The sequence below is a fragment of the Solanum stenotomum genome, chromosome 6 (genome assembly GCF_019186545.1).
Source record: "Solanum stenotomum isolate F172 chromosome 6, ASM1918654v1, whole genome shotgun sequence".
Classification (NCBI taxonomy): Eukaryota; Viridiplantae; Streptophyta; class Magnoliopsida; order Solanales; family Solanaceae; genus Solanum; species Solanum stenotomum.
Window position 1 is genome coordinate 31,768,156 of NC_064287.1, and position 21,588 is coordinate 31,789,743.

The 21,588-nt window shown below is 36.1% G+C and overlaps 1 protein-coding gene across 1 annotated transcript; it reads left to right on the forward strand.

Annotated features, from left to right (window-relative positions):
- Window positions 1-1,604: 1,604 nt before the first annotated feature.
- On the forward strand, window positions 1,605-20,351 carry LOC125868102 (sister-chromatid cohesion protein 3). The gene is made up of 22 exons (XM_049548706.1): window positions 1,605-1,813; window positions 1,896-2,079; window positions 5,748-5,860; window positions 5,988-6,080; window positions 6,249-6,412; window positions 6,488-6,724; window positions 6,815-6,959; window positions 7,054-7,232; window positions 7,356-7,498; window positions 7,588-7,715; window positions 8,121-8,294; window positions 8,927-9,088; window positions 9,198-9,398; window positions 9,481-9,618; window positions 9,693-9,887; window positions 10,017-10,161; window positions 11,193-11,299; window positions 11,485-11,622; window positions 15,589-15,851; window positions 17,639-17,763; window positions 19,449-19,739; window positions 20,094-20,351. Exons 1-21 carry the CDS (start codon window positions 1,769-1,771, stop codon window positions 19,676-19,678), a joined length of 3,309 nt encoding a protein of 1,102 aa, XP_049404663.1. The 5' UTR covers window positions 1,605-1,768; the 3' UTR covers window positions 19,679-19,739; window positions 20,094-20,351.
- Window positions 20,352-21,588: the final 1,237 nt, after the last annotated feature.

Consider the following 21,588-nt stretch of genomic DNA (forward strand, 5'->3'; position numbering starts at 1 on the left):
GGGTCATTACAGTAAATTACACATCCATTTCATTATTTTACATTTAAATGTATATTAGCTTACAATAAATCAAATAATTAATACATATCAAATAAATCACTATCAATTTTTTCTCTATAACACACTGCCAATACAATTTTGTATTTATTTTTAGTTATTTGCTATTTATTTTAATTTAAATTAGCCATTGCTTAATTGCTTAATCATATTGAATACAAATTACTTAATTACTTAGTTATTTGTTATTTACTTTATTGATTTTAGCAATTGATATTTATTTTATTTTAATGTGTTGTTTATATAGTTGATTATTTTAATGGTTATAATAAATATTAGCTCACTAATTATTTTTGGAACTAGAAAATAAAAATTAGCTCACTAAAATATATTGTAATCCCGGGATATACTAAACTCTACATAACAAATACCTACATAACTATTATCCATATTACTAATACATACATAACTCTTCCAGTTACCAAACGACTCTTAAAAACATGTGATATAAGTCAATTTATTTAAGACTTAAGTCATCGATAATCACTTAAAGTTGTCTGCATATTTTACTTAGACACCTCAAGAAATCTGATTTTCTATTAAACACTTAAATCTTATTAAATAAGTACCTATTAAATATTTTTCTAACAACTAATAAAAAAAGCTGCGTGTAATACACACGTAAGTGATGTGGCAGAATAACAGATCAAACAATAACATATGACATTTTAACTTAAAATAATCATAAAAATGAATTTTGAACAAAAAAAGAACTAAATAATAAAAGAGTTTCAAAATAAATAAATATATATTTATACACCCTCACCCTATCCACCCGCACTCTACCCACCCGCACCCTACCTCTTTTTTCTCTTCTCCTAAAACCCACCTCTAGTTCACCATCGTTTTGCCACCAATGTAAGTGAATAATCAGAAACAAAGATTTTCACTACAAAGAAAAAATGAAGTTGATTATTTTACATTTTATCTTTAAGAGATTTTATTTCAGATCAAATAATCCTAAAACGTTTAATATTTTTTTACTCCCTTTAGGGTAGGAATTTACAAGTGAAAATTTTATTTGTTTCCATGGTTTATAACACATAATTCAGAAATTAAGATTAAAACTAAAATTGGAAATTAAAACTAAAAATTTAATCTTAAAAGCTACTTTTATATCAGTTGTTCGAAAATTTGATTTTTCTTTTTTGAATTTATGAACAGAGGTGTGAATTCATCTGCAACATGTATAACGGTGAACAAATACCAGTAAACAATTTGACCCAATATTGAAATTACTCCACTTTCCGTTATAGAATTTGTTCTACAAAAATGATCGAAAATGGGTGAATGAGTAGCAGTAACGAAAAAGAGAATAAGAGAAATAAACTTTATTAAGGAAGATTTAAAGAGTTAAATTCTTTTTTTGTATGTGTTCAAAAGGTAAATTAAAAGTATATTGTAAATTTTTGGTGGTAGACTATGGTGTGAGTCTGAGATATTAAAAAGAATTTTTTTTTGAAAATGATGTTAAAATAAAGTGTGGAACAAACTTTTTGTGCCAAGTGTCTAAATGAATTAGCTGATAATTGAGTTAAGACGTGGCATATAAAGCATAAGCATCGTTTTCAATCTCACAAAAACGGCAACTCCAAGTGTAGGCAGTACGCAATACGATCCCACAAATCTCTTCATTTTCTCACCGTCTCGTTCTTCTGCATAGTTCTCTCTTCTTTGCTTCGGTTTCTAGGGTTTACAACAACAGCAATTCATGGAGGAGGAACCAGTGGTATCGGAAACAGCGAATCGTCGTACGGTGAGTTTGGTTTTCAATTTCAACAGTATTCAACTGATTAAGTTAATAGTTGAGACGTAATTATTGAGTTAATGGTTTACAGAAACGAACGAGAGCTCAAACTAGGGTTAACGAAGAGCAATTACACAGCAGTGTGAATGAGGAAGAGAGAGAAGAATCGTCCGAGGACTTTGAAGACTCTCGTGCTAGAGCTAAGCGGAGTAAGGCTTTAGGAGGCACTTCATCTGCTGCTGCTGCTGCTAGAAATGCTCATCAGAGTTTAATTGGTATTATAAATTTTGTCTGCTGTTTTCTAGGTTTTGTTACAATAGTTTTGATGTTTAATTTGAATTTGGGAATCTATAGATTTTTAGGCTTTGTTTCTCGATTGTTGGTAGCACAGTGGAAATTATGGTCTTCTAGTTTGCATGTCATTCTGAAATTTTATTATGTTGAGTGGAGGAATGGAAGTTGTGGTCTTCTAGTTGGACTAATGTTCTGTAGTTTTTATTTTTGCAGTTTGAGATTATATAGAAATTGTAGGTTTGGCTTCCTCAATTATTGTTGAAAGCACGGGTGGAAATTATGCTAGGTTTTGGTTTCTAGTTTGTATTGCTATGGTACTAGCAGATTATTTTTGAATATTGAGACAAGCATTGTTAGGCTTGTGCTATCGGATAATGTTGAAAGTGCAAATATGGAAGTTGTGGTCTAGTTATCGTAGTGTTATGTATTGTTCTTTTAATTTCAGGTATATTTTGAAGATTCAAACGAGAGAAATTTTGGGCTTACACTAGTCGATTATGTTGAAAGTAGACATGGAATTATCTTTTAGTTCATTAGTGTTGTGGTGCTTTCATTACAGTGATTTCAGGTTAATTCTGAAAGTTACTAGAGAAGTTTTAGCTAGCGTTTGGCCATAGATTTCCAATTTTTTTTTTGGGAAATATTAGTTGGGTGAAAATTTGGGTGAAATTTCACCATGTGTTTGGTCATAGTTTGGTCATAGTATATGGGAAATATATTTAACCTTTTTAAGAAATATGATTTATACCCATAAGTTTTTAAAACTATCAAAACTAACCATATGTTTGTATTACATGGCACATGGGTTTGTTACCCTAAGCCGATTGTTCATCATTTTCATCAATAACCATATCATCACTTTCATATTCACTGAATATTCCATTACTACTTTGATGTTTACGTAAAAAATTATGTAAAACAACACAAACAACTATTATAGAGGGATTTCTTGTAAAAGATAAAAGTTTGGTGTAGAATTTGAATGATTAAAAGTTCCCAAATAATGAGACTTGGCCCAAATACTAGTTTTTTCTAGTATTTGGGTTATTTGCCAAATAATGGCAAATTGTATGGACAAACACTATTTGCCAAATCCCCAAATTTTACTTGGGAAATCTATGGCCAAATGGGTCCTTAGTCTATCGCTACTCAATATATAGAAAGAGTGAATGGAGGTTACAGGGATTTCAGATTAATTCTGAAAGTTAATAGAGAAGTTTTAGTCTATCGCTACTCAATATATAGAAAGCGTGAATGGAGGTTACAGTGATTTCAGGTTAATTCTGAAAGTTACTAGAGAAGTTTTAGTCTATCGCTACTCAATAGATAGAAAGCGTGAATGGAGGTTGTGATCGTTTAGTTTGACCATGTTATGTAATTTTCCATTATGACATTTAAAGTTCAATTTTGGTAATTCAAGAATCTATGGAATTTTTAGGGTGTGCTACCCAATTATAGTCGAAAGCGTGAGTTAAGTTATATCTTTGAGTTTGGCTACTGTGCTATAATTTTAATTATGGTAATTTTAGGTTAATATTGAATTGATGACTTTGAGAGTGTAAAAGCTTTCAATTTGCTTGCTGAAAATGGTCCTTTAAATGTCTGTAAATTCTGTAATTTACAATAGCAAGTGGCAGAATTTGATTCATTATTGCATTTTGTTTCCACCCATTGAATGAAATGCCAATCTCGTCCACTAATTTTTGGACAAATGTGAAACACTCATCAGTATGGGCGTCCTGTTGGTGAAGAAAATGCTGTAGGATTCTTATTTTGTCTTTATAGCTACTTTTGTGGAAATTTTGGGAAACATTTTTTGTACTGAACACTTTGTTTGGAGGTTGTTACATACTGTTTCATTATGTATCATTTGTATCAATATATCAATCAGATTGTTCCTCCTGCGAGAGCTTGCCATCCTTTGAAAATATTTGGTGTTTCTATCACCCTCCTTAAGCCATAAACACTTGGATTTTTGCCTCCATGATACTTCTTCAGCCTTAGCAATCTGTTGTACTTCCATTTTTAGGACCATCATCTTGTCTTTTTCTGCTTGGGATGGGAGCCTTTTTTCGATTGCCTGCTCAATAACCATAAGTTCATCCAGTGCTGTGCTCTTTCTGGTTTCCATCTTGCCAAAGATTTCTCTGTTCCAGTCAGTGATATCTTTTTTAAGACACCTCAATTTCTGAGAGAAAATAAAATCTGGACTACCCTTGATAGAGTAGTTCTGCCACCATTCTTTAATTTTATCCAAGAACCCCTCCTCTAGCAACCACATGTTTTCAAATTAAAAATAGGAAGGATTGTCTTCCCAGTCACCATTTTCCAAAAGTACAGGTCTATGGTCTGGCATAACTTTTAGAAGAGCAATTTGTTTTACAGCTTTAAAGGTGTCGCTCCATTCAGGTGATGTCAAAAACCTGTCTATTCTAGAGGCTTGAATAGAATATTCTCCTCGGGACCAAGTATAGAAAGCATCCTGTAAAGGGAGGTTGATTTAAGTTCAGATTTTGAATGGTATCTGAGAAGCTTTTCATGACTTTTGATCTTCGGATGCAGTTATATCTTTCACTTTCAAATCTGAATACATTGAAATCACCACCGATGACCCTACTGCTTGTTCCAGATACCTCTAATTACTGCAAGTTCGAGCCATAATTCCTCTTTTCTGGATTAGAATGAGGGCCATAAACACCTTTGAAACACCATCAGAATTCTTCTTGAGAACTTTCTAACATACATGAGAGAGTGTATGAACCTTGTTGTATATCAATGCAATCCCACAGCCTTTTATCCCAAAGAATTACTAGCCACCCCTACTACCACTTGCTTTGAGCTCAGTCCAACCAGCCCATCTATTGCCCCACATCTGTTGAATCATCTGTGACGACCAGTCTACTATTTTTGTCTCCTGCAGGCAAATTATGTCTGCTTTTCCATTTACCCAGTAAAGATTTCACTGAACTTCTCTTAGCTGCTTCATTCTGCCCCCGCACGGTCCAACTGATAATTTTTAATTTCATTTAGAAAGAGCTTCGTGAAACCTGCCCCTATCTTCCTTTGCCATGCCATCATAATTTAAACCACATTTTAGCCTTTCTAGCTCGAGTTCACCTTTTCTCTGTGACTTTTTTGCTGAACTTCCTTCAGATTTTTGTTTATTCAATTGCAGCTGCCTCTTATGTTCCATGTGCAAGATCATGTCCAGGATTTCATGCTCAAATCCCATTATATTAACCCCAAAAGCCTTGCATGCCTTGACCATCACTGTTTTGGTCCACCTGGAAGTTTCAATTACTGTTGGATTTTGAATTTCAAACACATAGCCACAATCAAAGGCCTTCTGTGATTATTCCATAAGAAATACTCATTCCTCTTTGAAAAGTCACTTCAGCTATGCCTTACCAGTCCAAAAAAAAGTCACTTCAACTAATCCTTTTCTTTGAAGGTGACTCACTTCCTATTCAAGGAATGAAACCATCAGAAGCTATACCAGTCAGTTTGTTTTCTTGTGCTTGCTTGCTTCAATTCCTCGTTACCTGATTCTAATTAGATTTTACTTTCTCTCTGTTGAATCCTTTTTGTGTATATCTATTGTGGTGGTTTACACATGCTGATGATAGGACATCCATTCCTTTATTTGCAGATGTTGTTAAAGGTGATAGGAGACAAATTCCTCTAGTGGTCAAGCATTGGGTGGAACACTATGAGAAGGATCCGAAAGCTGCAATGGCTGGACTATTGAGCATGATGTTTGAGGTAATTTGATAATATGTGGATGTTTCTTTAGCTTGCATACTATGTTTTTACCATCTCCACATATCAGCCATAGACAGGTTCCATTTTAATGATGTGACATGATAGGTGGAAATTTGTGGTTTTGCAGGCATGTGGAGCAAAATATCATATTGAAGAAGATTTCTTGGACCAAACCGATGTTGATGATGTTGTAGTTGCTCTTGTAAACATGGCTAAAAGGGTATATTCATTCATCATATTGATGACATTTCCTTATTTGATATGTTATTTGGCGTCACTGTGTATGTTGTTGTAATATGTTATTTGGCGTCAGTTCAATATGCATTAAACAGGAACTTCATGCATAGACATGCAATTCTAATTTTACCTAATCTCCTTTGGATGTTAGGGTGAAGTTGAGGATTATCAAACTTCAAAGAAGAAGGACTTCAAGAACTTCAAAGATAACCTCGTCTACTTCTGGGATACACTGGTTGCTGAATGTGAAAATGGACCACTTTTTGATAGGGTCTTGTTTGACAAGTGCATGGATTATGTGATTGCGCTATCATGGTAAGTAGCTTGTATGTTGGTATTCTAAATTTAAGGTAATATTTTGGCTCATTGTCTTGTGAACATGCATTTCAGCACTCCTCCTAGAGTATATCGTCAGGTTGCTTCATTAATGGGGCTTCAACTTGTTACATCCTTTATACACATTGCCAAAGTACTTGGTTCACAGCGGGAAACCACACAGAGACAGCTAAATGCTGAACAGAAGAAGAAAGTGGATGGGCCTCGAGTTGAATCACTAAATAAAAGATTATCCATGACCCATGAAAAGATAACAATAATAGAGGAGATGATGCGGAAGATATTTACTGGGTATGCACCTTATGTTAATGATACATATTTTTAATTACTTGAGGGGCATTTTTAATTTTGTTTTGCCTTTTTGTATGCTGAAATTTGTAGGCTATTTATGCACCGTTATCGAGATGTCGAACCTGATATCAGAATGGCATGCATACAGTCATTGGGTGTCTGGATCCTGTCATACCCCTCCCTGTTTTTGCAGGATTTGTATTTGAAATATCTCGGATGGACATTGAATGATAAAGTAAGTGGATGTCAATTTGATTTTATCTTCAATCTTCAGTTGTTAAATTGAAAATTCTAACGATGCATTTGGCTCTTAATTTTACCCTCTTAAGAGTGATGGTGTAAGGAAGGCATCAGTTCTTGCACTGCAGAATCTTTATGAGGTGGATGATAATGTACCATCTCTTGGCCTTTTCACGGAGAGATTTTATAAAAGGATGATCGAGCTTGCTGATGATGTTGATATTTCTGTGGCAGTATGTGCTATAGGACTCGTGAAACAACTGATAAGGTAATTTCTTGACAATGCAAGCCTCTTGCATTTTTAATATTGTTACCAGCAGATTGTTGAAATGTGCTCTTTTATCAAGTTATTCATATTTTGCTGACATCTTTTTTTTTCTTTTGATTGCAGACATCAACGTGTTCCCGAGGAGGAATTAAGTTCTTTATATGATTTGCTAATTGATGATCCACCTGAAATCAGGCGTGCCATTGGAGCTCTAGTGTATGATAATCTGATTGCCCAGCGATTGAACAGTTCACAATCTAGTTCAGGTTTTTATCACATTGTTCTGCATCCTGTGCTGTGCTTTCTATTTGCTTGATTGATTAATACAAGTGTACTGATAACAAAAAATTTCCAGGGGATAATGCTGATTCTTCTGAGGTTCATCTTAATAGACTGTTGCGCATATTGGGAGAGTTTTCAAAAGACGAAATGCTGAGTATGTATGTCATCGATGATATTTGGGAGTATATGGACGCCATGAAAGTAGGTTATGTACACTATCTTTTAATCTAAAGAATGGAATTGCTATGACCATATGATATCTGTAGTTTGGTTAGAGTAGTATCTCCCTACAACTTTCAATGAGCCTAGTCTTCTAGTGGCTCAACTTTGTTTTAAAGACGTTATAAGTTACTGTATAATTTCTGATTTTGTTCAGTATTTCCCTATGATTTTTAGTATTGATGCTGTAATACAATTATCTTTAGTTTGGTTAGACTAGTATTTTCTACAACTTGCCTTTATAGGCATTTTCTATTTATATTGATTTGACACCTATAATCCTATTTTATCATAGGAAAACTTAAGAAGGGTCTCCTTCTTATCCTGGATACCTGAGTGTGTTCTGTGGTTGAGGAAAATATTCACTTGAAAATTATGTCCTTACAGGATTGGAAACGTATCCTGTCTATGCTCTTGGAAGAAGAGCTATCAGCTGAACTAAGTGATGTAGATGCAACAAACCTAATTCGGCTGCTTTTTGCGTCCATTAGGAAGGCAGTTGGAGAGAAGATTGTTCCTGCCAGTGATAATAAAAAACAATATTATACTAAGGCACAAAAGGTGAGGTTCTTTTGTTCTTCTTGTTGATACTCTCTGAGACCCTTAATAAATGTTATATTTGTGCTTCAAACTTCACCATTTACACCTGAGAATGGATTCCAAGAAAGTTCTTGTGAAACAATAAGTTGGTGATATTTCTGCAACCTGGTAGATCTGTACTGTTTTAGCAGTTTCTTGAACTGTATGCTTGTCTTAAATGAGGTCAGGTGGTCAAATACGTCCAGATTACTTGCTAGTATTAGTCAGTGGAAGAAGTGCCATTTTCGTATATTATCATGTTACCATCTTTAACATTTTTATAACATCATTAAGACATTTTATTATACTTGGAGTTTGATAATATAGTGAGCAGTCAGATTATTTTCATGTACCATGGAACATAGACGGTAACTCTGTTTGCTCAATGCTCAGTAGGGACATCATTCCAAGCTGTACGCAGAATGAGTATCTAGATGCTGTGGTTTTGATTTTTTGCAGTCATAGTGTTTCACCTCAAGTTCAAAATTTATTTAGATTATTTTAGATAGGTTCCTTCTTTAGTGTTCTTTGTCAATGACAAATTATATTGGTGTTGTTCAGCCATACTACTACAGGATACTGAATTCTTTGAATGCTTACATTGTAATCGGCAGGACGTGTTTGAAAGTTCTAAGCGTGATATAACCATTGCTATGATGAGGAATTATCCACAGCTTCTTCGCAAATTTATGTCTGACAAAGCAAAAATTCCCTATCTACTTGAAATCATTGTTCATATGAACCTTGAGCTCTATTCTCTTAAAAGACAAGATCAGGTGCGTTTGTGGAACTTATTACAATCATGAACTATATAGGGGATTGCCTATATGAAGTCATTTTTTTTTTGAACTGGTAACTAAAAGCTGTTTTCTTTTGCTTTTTCAGAATTTTAAATCTGCTGTACTTCTGATGAAAGAAGCATTTTTCAAGCATGGTGAGAAGGAAGCTCTGAGATCTTGTGTAAAAGCTCTGAACTTCTGTGCTACTGAGAGTCGTGGGGAGTTACAGGACTTTGCCCTTAACAAATTGAAGGGGATTGAAGATGAGCTCATTATCAAACTTAAATCTGCAATAAAAGAAGTTGCTGTATGTGCCCTTGACAAATTGAAGGGGACTACGTGTTTTATTGATGCATTTTGGTTAAAATGTGCAATTTTTGTTGTTGCAGGATGGTGATGATGAATATTCAATGCTTGTTAACTTGAAAAGGTTGTATGAACTTCAATTGTCAAGGCAAATTTCCATTGAAAGCTTGTATAACGATCTTGCAGAGACTCTTAAGAACTTAAGAAGTATTGATGACGAGGTGGGTGTACTGTAGTTTGAATAATACTTTTTTGTAGTCTTGCCAATACACAACTGCTTTGGCTTACTGTTCAGGTAATTGGATTTCTGCTTCTTAACATGCATCTGCATGTTTGCTGGTGCCTACACTCTATCATCAACTCTGGCACAGTCCTGGAACAATCTATATCTTCCGTAATCTCAAAACGCAGTGCCTTGTTTGAACTACTTGAGTCCTTCCTGACTACTAATTCTCCGGAAGGTCTTCGTGCAAGTCAACTTGCATGTAGGGTAAGCATTATTTTTAAATATCTACATCTGACCATGTGTAATTTCCAAACATCTATGTTCACCTATCTCCTGTTAGTGCCATCTATGTTCTCTTTTGGTTAATTGAGTTTGTTGTTTTTCTTGGTCTAGGTTTGTGTTATTTTTTCAGAACAGTGGTGTCTGTTCAGGAAAGCAACCTTTGCATCCACGGAAATAGAAGCTTTGGGGTACTCTCCAGATGAAGCCATTCTTCAAAAGTTCTGGAAGCTTTGTGAACGCCAACTACATATTCCAGGTGGTTTTTGCTCTCCCATTCGCTGTTTTCTCTAAATGTGTGGCAGCTCTAGCTCACATCTTACAGTTGTATAGAGGAATAATAGTATGGCTCTAACACTATTATTTATCTTTAACTGTAGAAAAGCCTGCATCTAGAACAATTACTTTTAGTATCATGCTTCTTATTATAGCACTTTTAAATAGTGTGCTTTGATGTAAACTTATCATCATTGCCATGGTTACTATGAAAACACTTTGGTTCTTGAGCAGTTACATGAATTTGAATGCGAAATGTGTACTTTTATTGAATTCATTTGTTTCCTCATATGCTATGTCTTAATTGAAGGAATGTGTTGTCATAAAAAAAAAATCTTAATTGAAGGAATAGATTTACTAGGTCTTAGGCCTAACTCACACCCCAAAAGCTAGCTCAAAGGGAGGAGGATTGCCCAAGCCTTATAAGGAGTCCACCCATCTCATTAACTACCGATGTGGGACTTTTGTCATTCTTTAACAGTGTTGTTGCACATTGGTTTTTATTTTTGTTATGTTCTTGTTGTGAAGCTTGATTTTCAAAAGGAAACCATTTTGTGCATCTTTTTCCTAGCATTACTTCTTTGGTAAGGATCTAACTTTACTTTGTCTGTTGGAAAGAATATTAAGAAACTAAAGTGTACATCTGCTCCCGACATAACCAAATACAGGAGGAAAATAACTGTTTCACTTCCCTATTTTGCAATGTAAGCACTCTTATGTCATGAAGAGTGAAGCTTCACGCAAAAATTTCATTAATATAAAGTAAACAAAAAAAAGATACTGCAAAAACTTGATCACCTAATCTGTTGAGTCGTGGAAAATAGATCTCCATGGTCCACCCAGAGGTGTCAATGAAAGAATAAGAGTCTTTTTAACTTGACCAAAAAAGTGTTTTAAGCATCCAGAACATCATAAATAAGTCCATAACTTATCCATTCAATCCCAGAAAGGGTTTCTTTCTGCACATGAGGGATGTCTTTTGAGACTTTCGTTCATCTTCTAACGTGGATACAGATGAGGCTGAAGAAGAAGATTCTAATAGGGAATACATTGAGGAGACAAATCGAGATGCTGTGATCATTGCTGTTGGGAAGTTGGTTGCTGTTGATGCAGTTCCTAAGGTTAGGTGTATTCTCTTTTCATAGTTGGACTTTTCTATACTTTATTCCTAGCTGTACTTCTTATATAGATTTTGGCAATGCTTTTTTGTATTACTGCACTATCATTTAGAAAGCAAAGATTAGGAGGCATACCGTTAATTATCTTTATCAGGTGCTAACATATTTCATCACTGTAATATCTACAGGAATATCTTGCTCCAGAGATACTATCTCATCTTTCAATGCATGGGACAAGTGTATCTGAGGTTATTAAGCATTTGCTAACTGTGTTAAGGAATAACGGTGCAGATGTTGCATGTTTGTTCCTAGAGGCACTAAAAAGGGTGAGCATCACTACTTGTTAACTGAGATGATTCCTGTTTTATTTTTGTCACTTGGCAGGTTGGCCTTCCAATTTCTAGTGAGCTTTTTGATGAAATTGCAGAAGAGAAGTCTGTCTTCAAAATTCGATAATGATATGGTTAAAATGTTTGGTTGACTGAGTGTATAAAAAAGGGGAGCCCGGTGCATGAAGCATCCCCATTCATGCTGGGTCAGGGGAAGAGCCACCGTCAAAGGGGGTGGGGGTGTATGTATGTAAGCAGCCTACCCTGACCCAATCATCAGTGACTGGTTCCACTGCTTGAACCCGTGACCTATAGGTCAGTCACACGGACACAACTTTACCATTGCTCCAAGGCTTGTCGGTGTATATTATTCATGTTCATGGGGTGTGTTTGAGTTGGTTGTAGTTATAATTCAAGGAGCTAGGATGGACAAATGCCATGCTTGTAACAAAGATGCATGTCCTTGTTTGCTATTTTGCCCTGAAAGATGCATATCATTGTACGTTGATTCTAGCCCACTTGAGATACCACTCAGTCCCTGCTGTTTATTGGTTATAGGTCAAATCTAATGTTTCATGGTACGACTGGGTAGAGAGAAGCAGAATATGAAGTCGGGGGTCCCGCTCAATGAGAAGAGCTTGGATTGGATATGCTTTATTCTCAAAGAAGCATCATCTGATCAGAAAAATCTGTTGAGAAGATGGAGACATAAACACCAGGTCGCAGAATATTTTGGTACCAGGAAACACAACTCTCATGGGAGGTGTATGTGTATCTTATCATTGAAGGGAGAGGCCAGATCAGTTATCAACGCATCATTGTTCCAGAAACAGGCATTAGTGCAGTATGGAGAAGTGTAGCATTTAAGATGGAGAATTTCATTAAACGCTCCCCACAGATGTCTGCGAAGGCTTCCTTCAGGGCATACGACATTAATGTGGTTTATGCAAAAGCGTTGAGGATAGTAAATGGCAACCAATACCAGCCCAGTGGTAACCACAAATAAGGGTAAAGTGGTTAAAGCCACTACTGCTGTCAAAAATGGAGGACAAGGTCTACTTGGAAGATGCATCTTTCGGTCCTTCGACATGACAAAGTCTGATATCCCCTCTTCATCAGATGTTTGAATCATCAACAGTTTGGAAGAAGGTTTTTGGGGTTAATATTTATGAGATGGGTGCCTGTTCTCTATTTGAGTTCCCAAACAGAGACATGGCAGAGCAAATTCTCCAGGGAGAATGGATTTGGAAAAAGAACAAAGTTAAACTAGAATTGTGGAATCCTTCTACAGGATGCGTGCCAGCCTCGTGCAAGCCCAAAACCAAATGAATTAGGGCAATGGGTCTGGCTCTGCACCTATATTCAAATGAGACTTTCCATGAAATTGGAGATTTATGTGGTGGTTGGAAACCGACGGAGGAGGAAGCAGAGCTAAGAAACCATTTCAAGTGGGCTAGAATTGAAGTACGAGGTGATGGTCGGTAATTTCCAAACGAAGTAACTATCTCTAGAGATGAGTCAACTTCTTCATCCTGATCTGGACTGAGAAAAACTCGATTCAAGCTAATTCCGACGAGCAGCAGAGAAGTCATCGGAGAAGATGAACTGGAACAACAAACAACCTAGCTGGTAATAGATCCTTCGAGGATGTAGGGATGACAGATGTTGGGGAGACCCACGTGGGTACAACTGTAACAATTTTTAAAAATAAGGCTGGGGAACACATGCAGGACATGTGCTGGATTTAAAGATGGTTTTGGACCTTAAGTATTTTGTGCCTGATCAGGCACAAGTCATATTTAACAACATATACCCTAGATCGCTGATGATTATTTCCACGAAGCAATTCTAGAAGAAACATCGGCAGTTTATTTCTCTGATCAGTGCATGAAACAGGAGAACACAACAACACTGGATAATCTGGCAATCAGTGGAGATCAACTGCGAATTGAAAAAGAGAAGGGGGAAAATGAAGCTGGACTTCTTTGTATGCAAACCCAGAAGAATCTGTAAGTGAAGAGCAGGAAGAGATAATTCTAGATATCTCTCGAAATCAACAATCACAGCTGGAGATGACAAATACTGGGGAAATCTGGGACGTGTAGGAGGTTGAACCTCCTTCATTCAGCAACAAGAATCTCTACTTGATAAGGGGATGAACCCAACAATGTGGGTTCAACAAAATTTACTCAAACTACACAAGATGTTTGGAATGTTAGGGAGTTAAATGATTTGGGGAAAAGGAGAGTGGTGCAGAGTCTGATTCAAGATTGGAAAACAGACGGTCTGCCTCCAAGAAACAAAGTTAGAAGGGAATGTGCAGGATATAGTTAAACAGATATGGGCAGGGAGATAGATCAGATATGCATTTTTGGAAGCTAGTGGCAGGAATTCTTCTCTTATGGGATGCAAGAGTATGGAAAGAGGAAATTTTATAGGTTGAAGCGTACACTCTATCCTATAACTTCAAGGCCCAATTAAATGATTTTGAATGCCATATCACTGATATGTATGCTTCTAACAGAAAATTGGAAAGGAGACTGGTATGAGAGGAATTAGCTGACGTCAAAAGTCTAATGGAGTGGCCATGGCCTATCTGTGGTGAATATGGTCAATTTAATATATATATATATATATAGATTCCCATATGAAAAAGGGACTGCATTAAGAGAACTTCATCTATGGGGGAATTTTCAGATTGTATGGATGGCATGGAGCTAGTTGATTTGCAGCTTGATGTGGAACTTACACTTGGTTTATAGGAGACAACCATACTAATTCCTCTAGAATAGACAGGATACTGGTATCCACAGAATGGAATAGCCAATTCAGTGATCTAAAGCAATGTACTCTACAGAGAGTGGTTACAGATCATGTCCCAATTGCTCTGTTCTGTGGACACTGGGAACAATCTAAGTCATTTCAAATTTCAAATTTGGTGGTTAAACTCAAGAATGTTTTGTTGACAATGTCGGGAAACGGTGGAGTCTGAAAGAGTGGAGCAGGAATGAGCAGGGGAATTTGAAGATTCAGAAGAACAAACTACTCAGCTAGATGTGCTATAGACAAAGCCCCTGGCACGGATGGGTATACAATGGGTTTCTGTCTAAATTGCTGGGAGGTTATAAAGAGACATATTTCATAATTTCCATTCAAATGCTATGTTTGAAAAAAGTTTTAATGCAACATCTATTGCCCTGATTCTTATCATAAGAAGACATGGGCAAAGGAGCTCAAAGATTTTTAGATCTATCAGTCTGATTGAAAACTTTTACAAGTTGATCTCTAATGTCCTGACAGAGAGATTGAAGAGGCCGGTGGACAAACAACGAATGGCATTCATTAAAGGAAGACATATAAAGGATGCAGTGCTGATAGCTAATGAGTCAATTTATTTCAGAATCTCACTAGAAAAACCTGGCATCTTTTGCAAACTTGATAGTGAGAAAGGCTATGACATGTCAATTGGGAGCTCATTCTTAGTATGTTGAGACAAATATGCTTTGGGGAGAAGTGGATCAACTGGATTAAATTTTGCATCTGTATAGTAAACTTGCATGTATTTTGTTGTTCCGCTTTTGGCGTACAAATGTTTATTCTAATGAGACTGAGTCAATTCTAGATGTTTTAGGGTCCAGCTAGAGATAGGTTTAGCTCTTGGGAAGCTTGTACTTCCTTCTATTATAAATATGGTTCTTACGGTACTTAAGTAAGTATTGATACAAATACAAATTTACCAGTTTAAAAAAAAACAGAGTAAAAAAAGTTTGTCGAGAAAGAAAGTATACATGTTAGATTCTTTTGTTTGTAAAGAAAGTATACATGCTAGATTCAGAAAGGCATCAAGGTACTTCCTTTCCAAACAAAGAGTGTCGTTCTCAAAAAAATCAAGATTGTATTGGAAAAAAGTGTAGTCTCTTTTCTTTGTGGAGTAATTGAGCATGTTTGATTCTGATTTTGCAGGCCCATGAACGGTACTTAGTAGCACTTTTCTCTGATGACGACGAATCAGCGAGAAAGACTTTTCATGAATGTGAAGATCTCGCCAGTGGGTTTGCTAAGACATTTGGAAATGCTGCTAGAAACAAGCACCGGTCAGATCTTCTGAATATTGTCACAGGAGGCATTCAATATGCCTTTACTGATGCTCCAAAGCATTTATCTTTCTTGGATGGTGCTGTGCTGCATTTCATATCTAAACTTCCTCCTCCAGATATTATGAACTTGTAAGAGCTTACAAATGTAATTTTCCGTTTTAATCACATAATGAAAGGCCAACATTCTGACTCCAATCCGGTTAGATGATCTATCTAGGGCGTTTAATGAAATTCTGTGTTAGCCCTGGTATGGAACAACTTGAGGAAACAACAGATTATCTTCTCATGTTCCTTGGGTTTTGGATATTGTAGAAGCTTGGACACTGTGTGTTCTGCTTTGTTACAGGGTTGGATTTAGATGTGGCTTGGTTAGATATATGCCTGAGAATTTTTTTTTTTTTTTTTTTTTGATGACAAGGGAAACCCACAGCCGCTACCTTTGGGTGCGCACAGGGTAAAACCCCTGCTCCTATGCAATAGCTCGCAAACCACATAGGAGAGGTAACCCGCACTAGGCAAGCTTGGTGTGACGAGCTCGACCCAGAAGAGAAAACCCTTCCTTTTGCTGGCAAGGGGTTTCGAACTTGAGACCTCCAACATGGAAGTCCCAAGCCCAAACCACTGGGCCACCCCGAAGGGGTAGATATTTGCCTGAGAATTGGGACATCCTGGTGGGGTTTTAGGGCTTGGGCTGTCGTGATTGTGGCAGATTCCCATGGCAGAAACTTCTCTTTTTTCTTTTTTTGGTTTTAAAAATATGTTCTTTTTATTGAAGTTATTTGTTGATGTGATAGGGGATGTACCGTTCACAAGCAGTATGCAGAAGTAGAGGTTCATGATGAGAATGTGATTCTCTACAAAAATTATGCAATATTCATTGCCAACTGGGATCACATATCTGCTCCAAAAACTTACAAAAGTATAAATGATCATTGATATTCACATCAGATATTTTTATTGTTAACTTCTTCAACTTACAAATTATTAGTGATCCTCTGATATGCACATAAAGTTTTAACTTCAGCCTTTTTCCAGATTGGTAACTTCTTAAGCGGTTAAGCCTGTTTTTTTTTTCTTTCCTTATTAGCCGCTGAAGTGCCAGAGAAGCCATTTTCACTCTCCACTCCTTTTCCTCTTGAATTCCCAACTTAGAACACGTCTTTGAGAGTAGCCGGTGTCACCCATCTGGTGCCAAACATATTCCACACTTTGTTTCACAATCAGTGTGTGATATAACAATAAAATCACAGCTGGTTCTAATCTTATCACCAGTAGATGTGACCTATCTTCCATTTCCACAGATTTCTCACTGTGAGAATGGTCAAGGAAGAGTAAACCTTTTTAGGTGCCTCTAGGAACCAATACCATGGAATAGGCAAAAGATTCCTCTCAAATAATCATTGATATAATGAGTTTATTGTGAAGAGTCTGTTTGCATCCCACTTTCAACTGTTCTGGCCCGTTAGTGACACTGGAAGCAATGGCATACATGAAGTTTAGGGGTGTACCATGTTGACCTATGCAAGGCCTACTGCTCTGAGAAGTTGGTGAAAAATTAGCTGTAGTTGCTGCTTACTCTCGGATACAGCCTTAGTTTGTTACTGGTATCTGAATCAAGAATAATTGGAGGTTGATACTTTTGCCACTCTCAATGTGTCTCAAAGAAATCAATAAAACCTTACTAATGACCAGCTATAGCTTTCTCATCAGACGTAATGTTTTCTTGCCTTTGGACATGTCAGTGGTGTATATTGTATATCTTTTCCATTTAAGCTCTCTTTTTTTGTTTTTAAAGTTGTCCTTGAGAGAACTGCCTAAGCAACCCTGTCTTGTCATAATTTGATCTTTCGATGCTATTTTCTTGTTAATGTAATATCATAGCTCTCATATGAGCAACTTAACTCTTATGTGATCAGCTTGAAAGATGTCGAGAAAAGAACTGAAAATGTTAACACGGATGAAGATCCAAGTGGTTGGCGACCCTATCATATATTTGTAGATACGGTCCATGAGAAGTATGCTAAGGGTGAAGTTTTACAAGGTACACATATACTTTTAGTTTTCTGAATTTGTTTTTTTTTCTATAGTTTGTCTTCTCCAGTCTTGCTCCCTTTTTATGCTGTGCACTTTAATTTGTGAGTTAATTCTTGTTTGTTTCTCAGCCCTACTAAACAGCCCTGGTTTCAGTGTATTCGTTTTGGGTCCACTTCCAAAGGGCTTCTTTTCTTTTCCTTTTTATTTTCCTGTGAAAGGGAACTGTTATATGTAAGCACATGCCTATAATGTCTGAAACTGTGTGAGGAGTTTTCAAAAACTAAAGAGGGGTTGGTTTGACTATAAATTAGGTTCCATGCTGTTAACTTCTTGTCATCTTGGGATGGCGAGTGAAGGCAATTGGAGTGAAACTGGGAAGTGATTACACCAATCCTGTTGTGTGCCACATTAAGTAACAACAATAATGTCTCAATCTTAAAGTAAAAAGGGCTCGAATATGAATTCTCTGTATCCTTTGCACTCTACTTTGACACGTTTCATGCAAATACTGAATAATTGTCTTTTAGGACAAATTAGTATTTCTGACAAAATAATAATGACAGAAAATTCTTGGTCTCACACTGATTCTGTATGCCAAACAACAAATTCCTGAATAGACTAAACAAACTTGTAATTAACACCGATTGTGCCTAATGTAAGTGTATCAAATGTCGTCAAAAAGTTATTTGTCTTATTCCTAATTTTGGTGGTGGTATTGTCATTGCTCTCCATGATCTCTAGAAAATAATATCTTAAACCTATTGTTTCATATTGTTCTACCAAGTTCTAAAATGTCCTTAGAAAAAAATGAAGTCACTTGGGTATGAGTGTATAAATGAGAATAATTGAGCTGAGCAATGGTTCACAAGCTAGGTTTGAAATCTAAATCAACTTTAGAAGTCATCATGCTGGGTGTCTTTATTCGTTTTTCCCATTTTTACTAATTTTATGACACTTTGGTTTCCTTCATGGTGGTAAAGCTAATCATGTCAAGGGTCATGAATAGTTTCAAAGGTTGTGATTACACTAGAAACTGGTTTAATTTATTTATTTTAGTTCTGGATGAATTGGTTGTTGTTCTTTGCAAGTAAATGTGATTGTTTGAATTTTCTTTTGGGAGAATTGGGCTTGGTTCATCTTCTGGAAAAAAGGTCACCTAATCCTTATCCTTGTGAAAGCAATAGATCAAAACCGATTAGATATCATTGAATGTTACTATGGCTTGTAAATTTCACTTAGAATACTACAATGTTTGGTTGGAAGGACTAGAAAAATTTATTCCCGCTTAACTAATGTAGCTGGGATAAATATGATCTATGCGTAATTTCATATTGCATTTGATTTGCGGTACTAAAAATATAGCATTAAGTAATGTGGGAGTATATGTATTATTTTATGCAGGATAATGTGGAATTAGGATACGTGTATTGGTAATATAGATGCCCTTTAAGTAAATAATCCTTATATAACATTTCATGTATTATTATTCATTGCATAACAGTTTCTATGTTATTATTTGTTAAAGAATGACAAAAGTCTTACATTGGTGGTTAATGTGATGAGTGGACTCCTTATAAGTCTTGGGCAATCCTACTCCCTTTGAGCTAGTTAATGTCATAGTAATACGTCACTTATGGTTTGTGCAATCATAGGATCTGTTTGAATCGACTGCTAATGTGAGTTCTTTTATAGATGATAAGGAAGGTACAGTCGGGAGACGTCGAGGTCGTCCGACCAAGAAGCAGAACATACAAGGAAAGAAGCTTTTTGACGAGCACAATTCTAGTGAAGATGAGGAATCAATCAGTGGATCTGACCAGGAGGCAGATGAAGAAAAACAAGATGACGAAGAGGTCCCTCTAATACATTCTTTTAAGTCATCAGCCAAGCTAAGGTCTCTGAAGATATCAAGAGAGAGCTGAAGCTATGTGAGAACTGGTCATTTTGGTCTCTGTTTAGACTTTTCCTGTTCCAAAGCATCAGGTACTTATTTATTGATTGCCAATTTCAGACAAGAAAAAAGATTTAGTTTTTTTAAAAAATAAAAAATAATAGAAAGATCACCTTAGGCGCACTGGTTTCATGTTTTACACAATTTCCGTAGGTTTTTGTCAAGTAGGCTTCTGGTACATTGCTTTTCTTATTCTTGACATCTTCTAGTTTGAATAGGATGTTCCGGACATGTGTTCATCTTTTAATGTATAATCATCTAAGCTCTGATTCTACCTGAATCAAATTTACAGTCTTGATGACGCCTGTTTGTCCAACTTAAGACTGCACATATTCATCTTTTTTCTGGAAGTGACAGCTGAAGTGAATTCCATTTGTTATTTTCAGGTTCTCAAGTCTTAAAAGTCTGTTCTCTATGATCACGAGCAAACAGGTTCCTCGCGAACCATTCTAGTTTGAGAGGAAACCTTTGTTGAAGTAGACCTTAGGTGCATGCAGCCTTGTGTATTTAAAATAGGTCATGTCTCCATCTCCTTTTTCTTTTCTTTTCGAAGTAACTGTATTTGCGATTTCTTTTTGGCAGCTTCAAGTCATTTGTGGATTCGCTAAGCTATTATTTCTCGGGATTACCTTGTCATTGTGTAACCTTTGGGCTCCTGATGGCTAGTAAGTTCTGAATTGCCAAAAAAAAAGTACTAGGAAGAGAAATGTGCTGAAGATGGAAGCAAAATTCATGTAGGAGAAATGCAAAATATTCAACTATTTATTAGTTGTAATCACAGCTGTAATTTGAAGGGGAAGGCATTCGTTTGTGCGTAAGCCCCTTTAGAGATAGGGGCGAGCCAGGGTAAAGGCTATAGTAAATTTATAGCGACTGAAGTATTGTTTCTACGTGGGAATTTAGAATGGAATCACTCACCTTGTGCAATCCCAACAGTCATGGTATGGTAGCCTTCGTAATGCTACTCATAGCTATATTCATTAGAGTAAACTGGGTTTGTGAAATCTTTATGACACTACGGTCTGGATGGCAAGGAGGAAAATATATATTTTTCAATCATGTTTGGTTGTCTAAATATTTGGAAAACATTTTCTCTAGAAAAATAAGTTTCTTAAAAATTAGGAAATGATTTTTCTAATATTAAATAGCGAAAATAAGTTTCACAAGTGATAGTAACATTCCAAGCTCTTTCTCTTCTGTCCACCCACCCAATGCCTCCAATTCTTATTCCCTGCCATCCCTAACCTCCACTCCCCACTCTATGCTAACCCCATAATGTCTTGCTAGAATACACATGTTTTTGGGATAAATTCTTTTGCTTGCTTATCAAACACTAAAAAATAGGTTGAAAATTTACTTGTTTGTCAAGAAAATATCTTCTTAATACCAAACATACCCAGTACTCTGATCCTGTGAAGTGAGAATTTGAATGTAGATTAGAATTACTCTAATTTATACACCTATCTTTTGTATTTTTAACTTGAGATAATGGTCAACAGTACATCTTAACTAATCTTTCGCAAATTCTTTACTCCAACTATTAGTTCTCTTTTTCCATCTACGTGACATGTACTAGGGCTATAATGAGCTATCTATTTTGAAATTAATTAGCGTAGATGTTCACTACTATAGAAATAAATACTCACTACTCTCACCTCTCATATTCATTAGGTAGAATAACTCCCACATCTAATCCAGAGTTTTCACAATCGGATATGAATTGAACTTCATATTTTGGTATTTTTTCGCTACCCATTGTTTTTCCATAAAGGCCAAAGTTGGCCAAATATATAGATGCATAAAACAAGTACAAGGTCCAACATAGTTGCCCCTAAGTTGGCCTACTATGCAAATAAAAAACAACAAAAGCCAAATGACAGA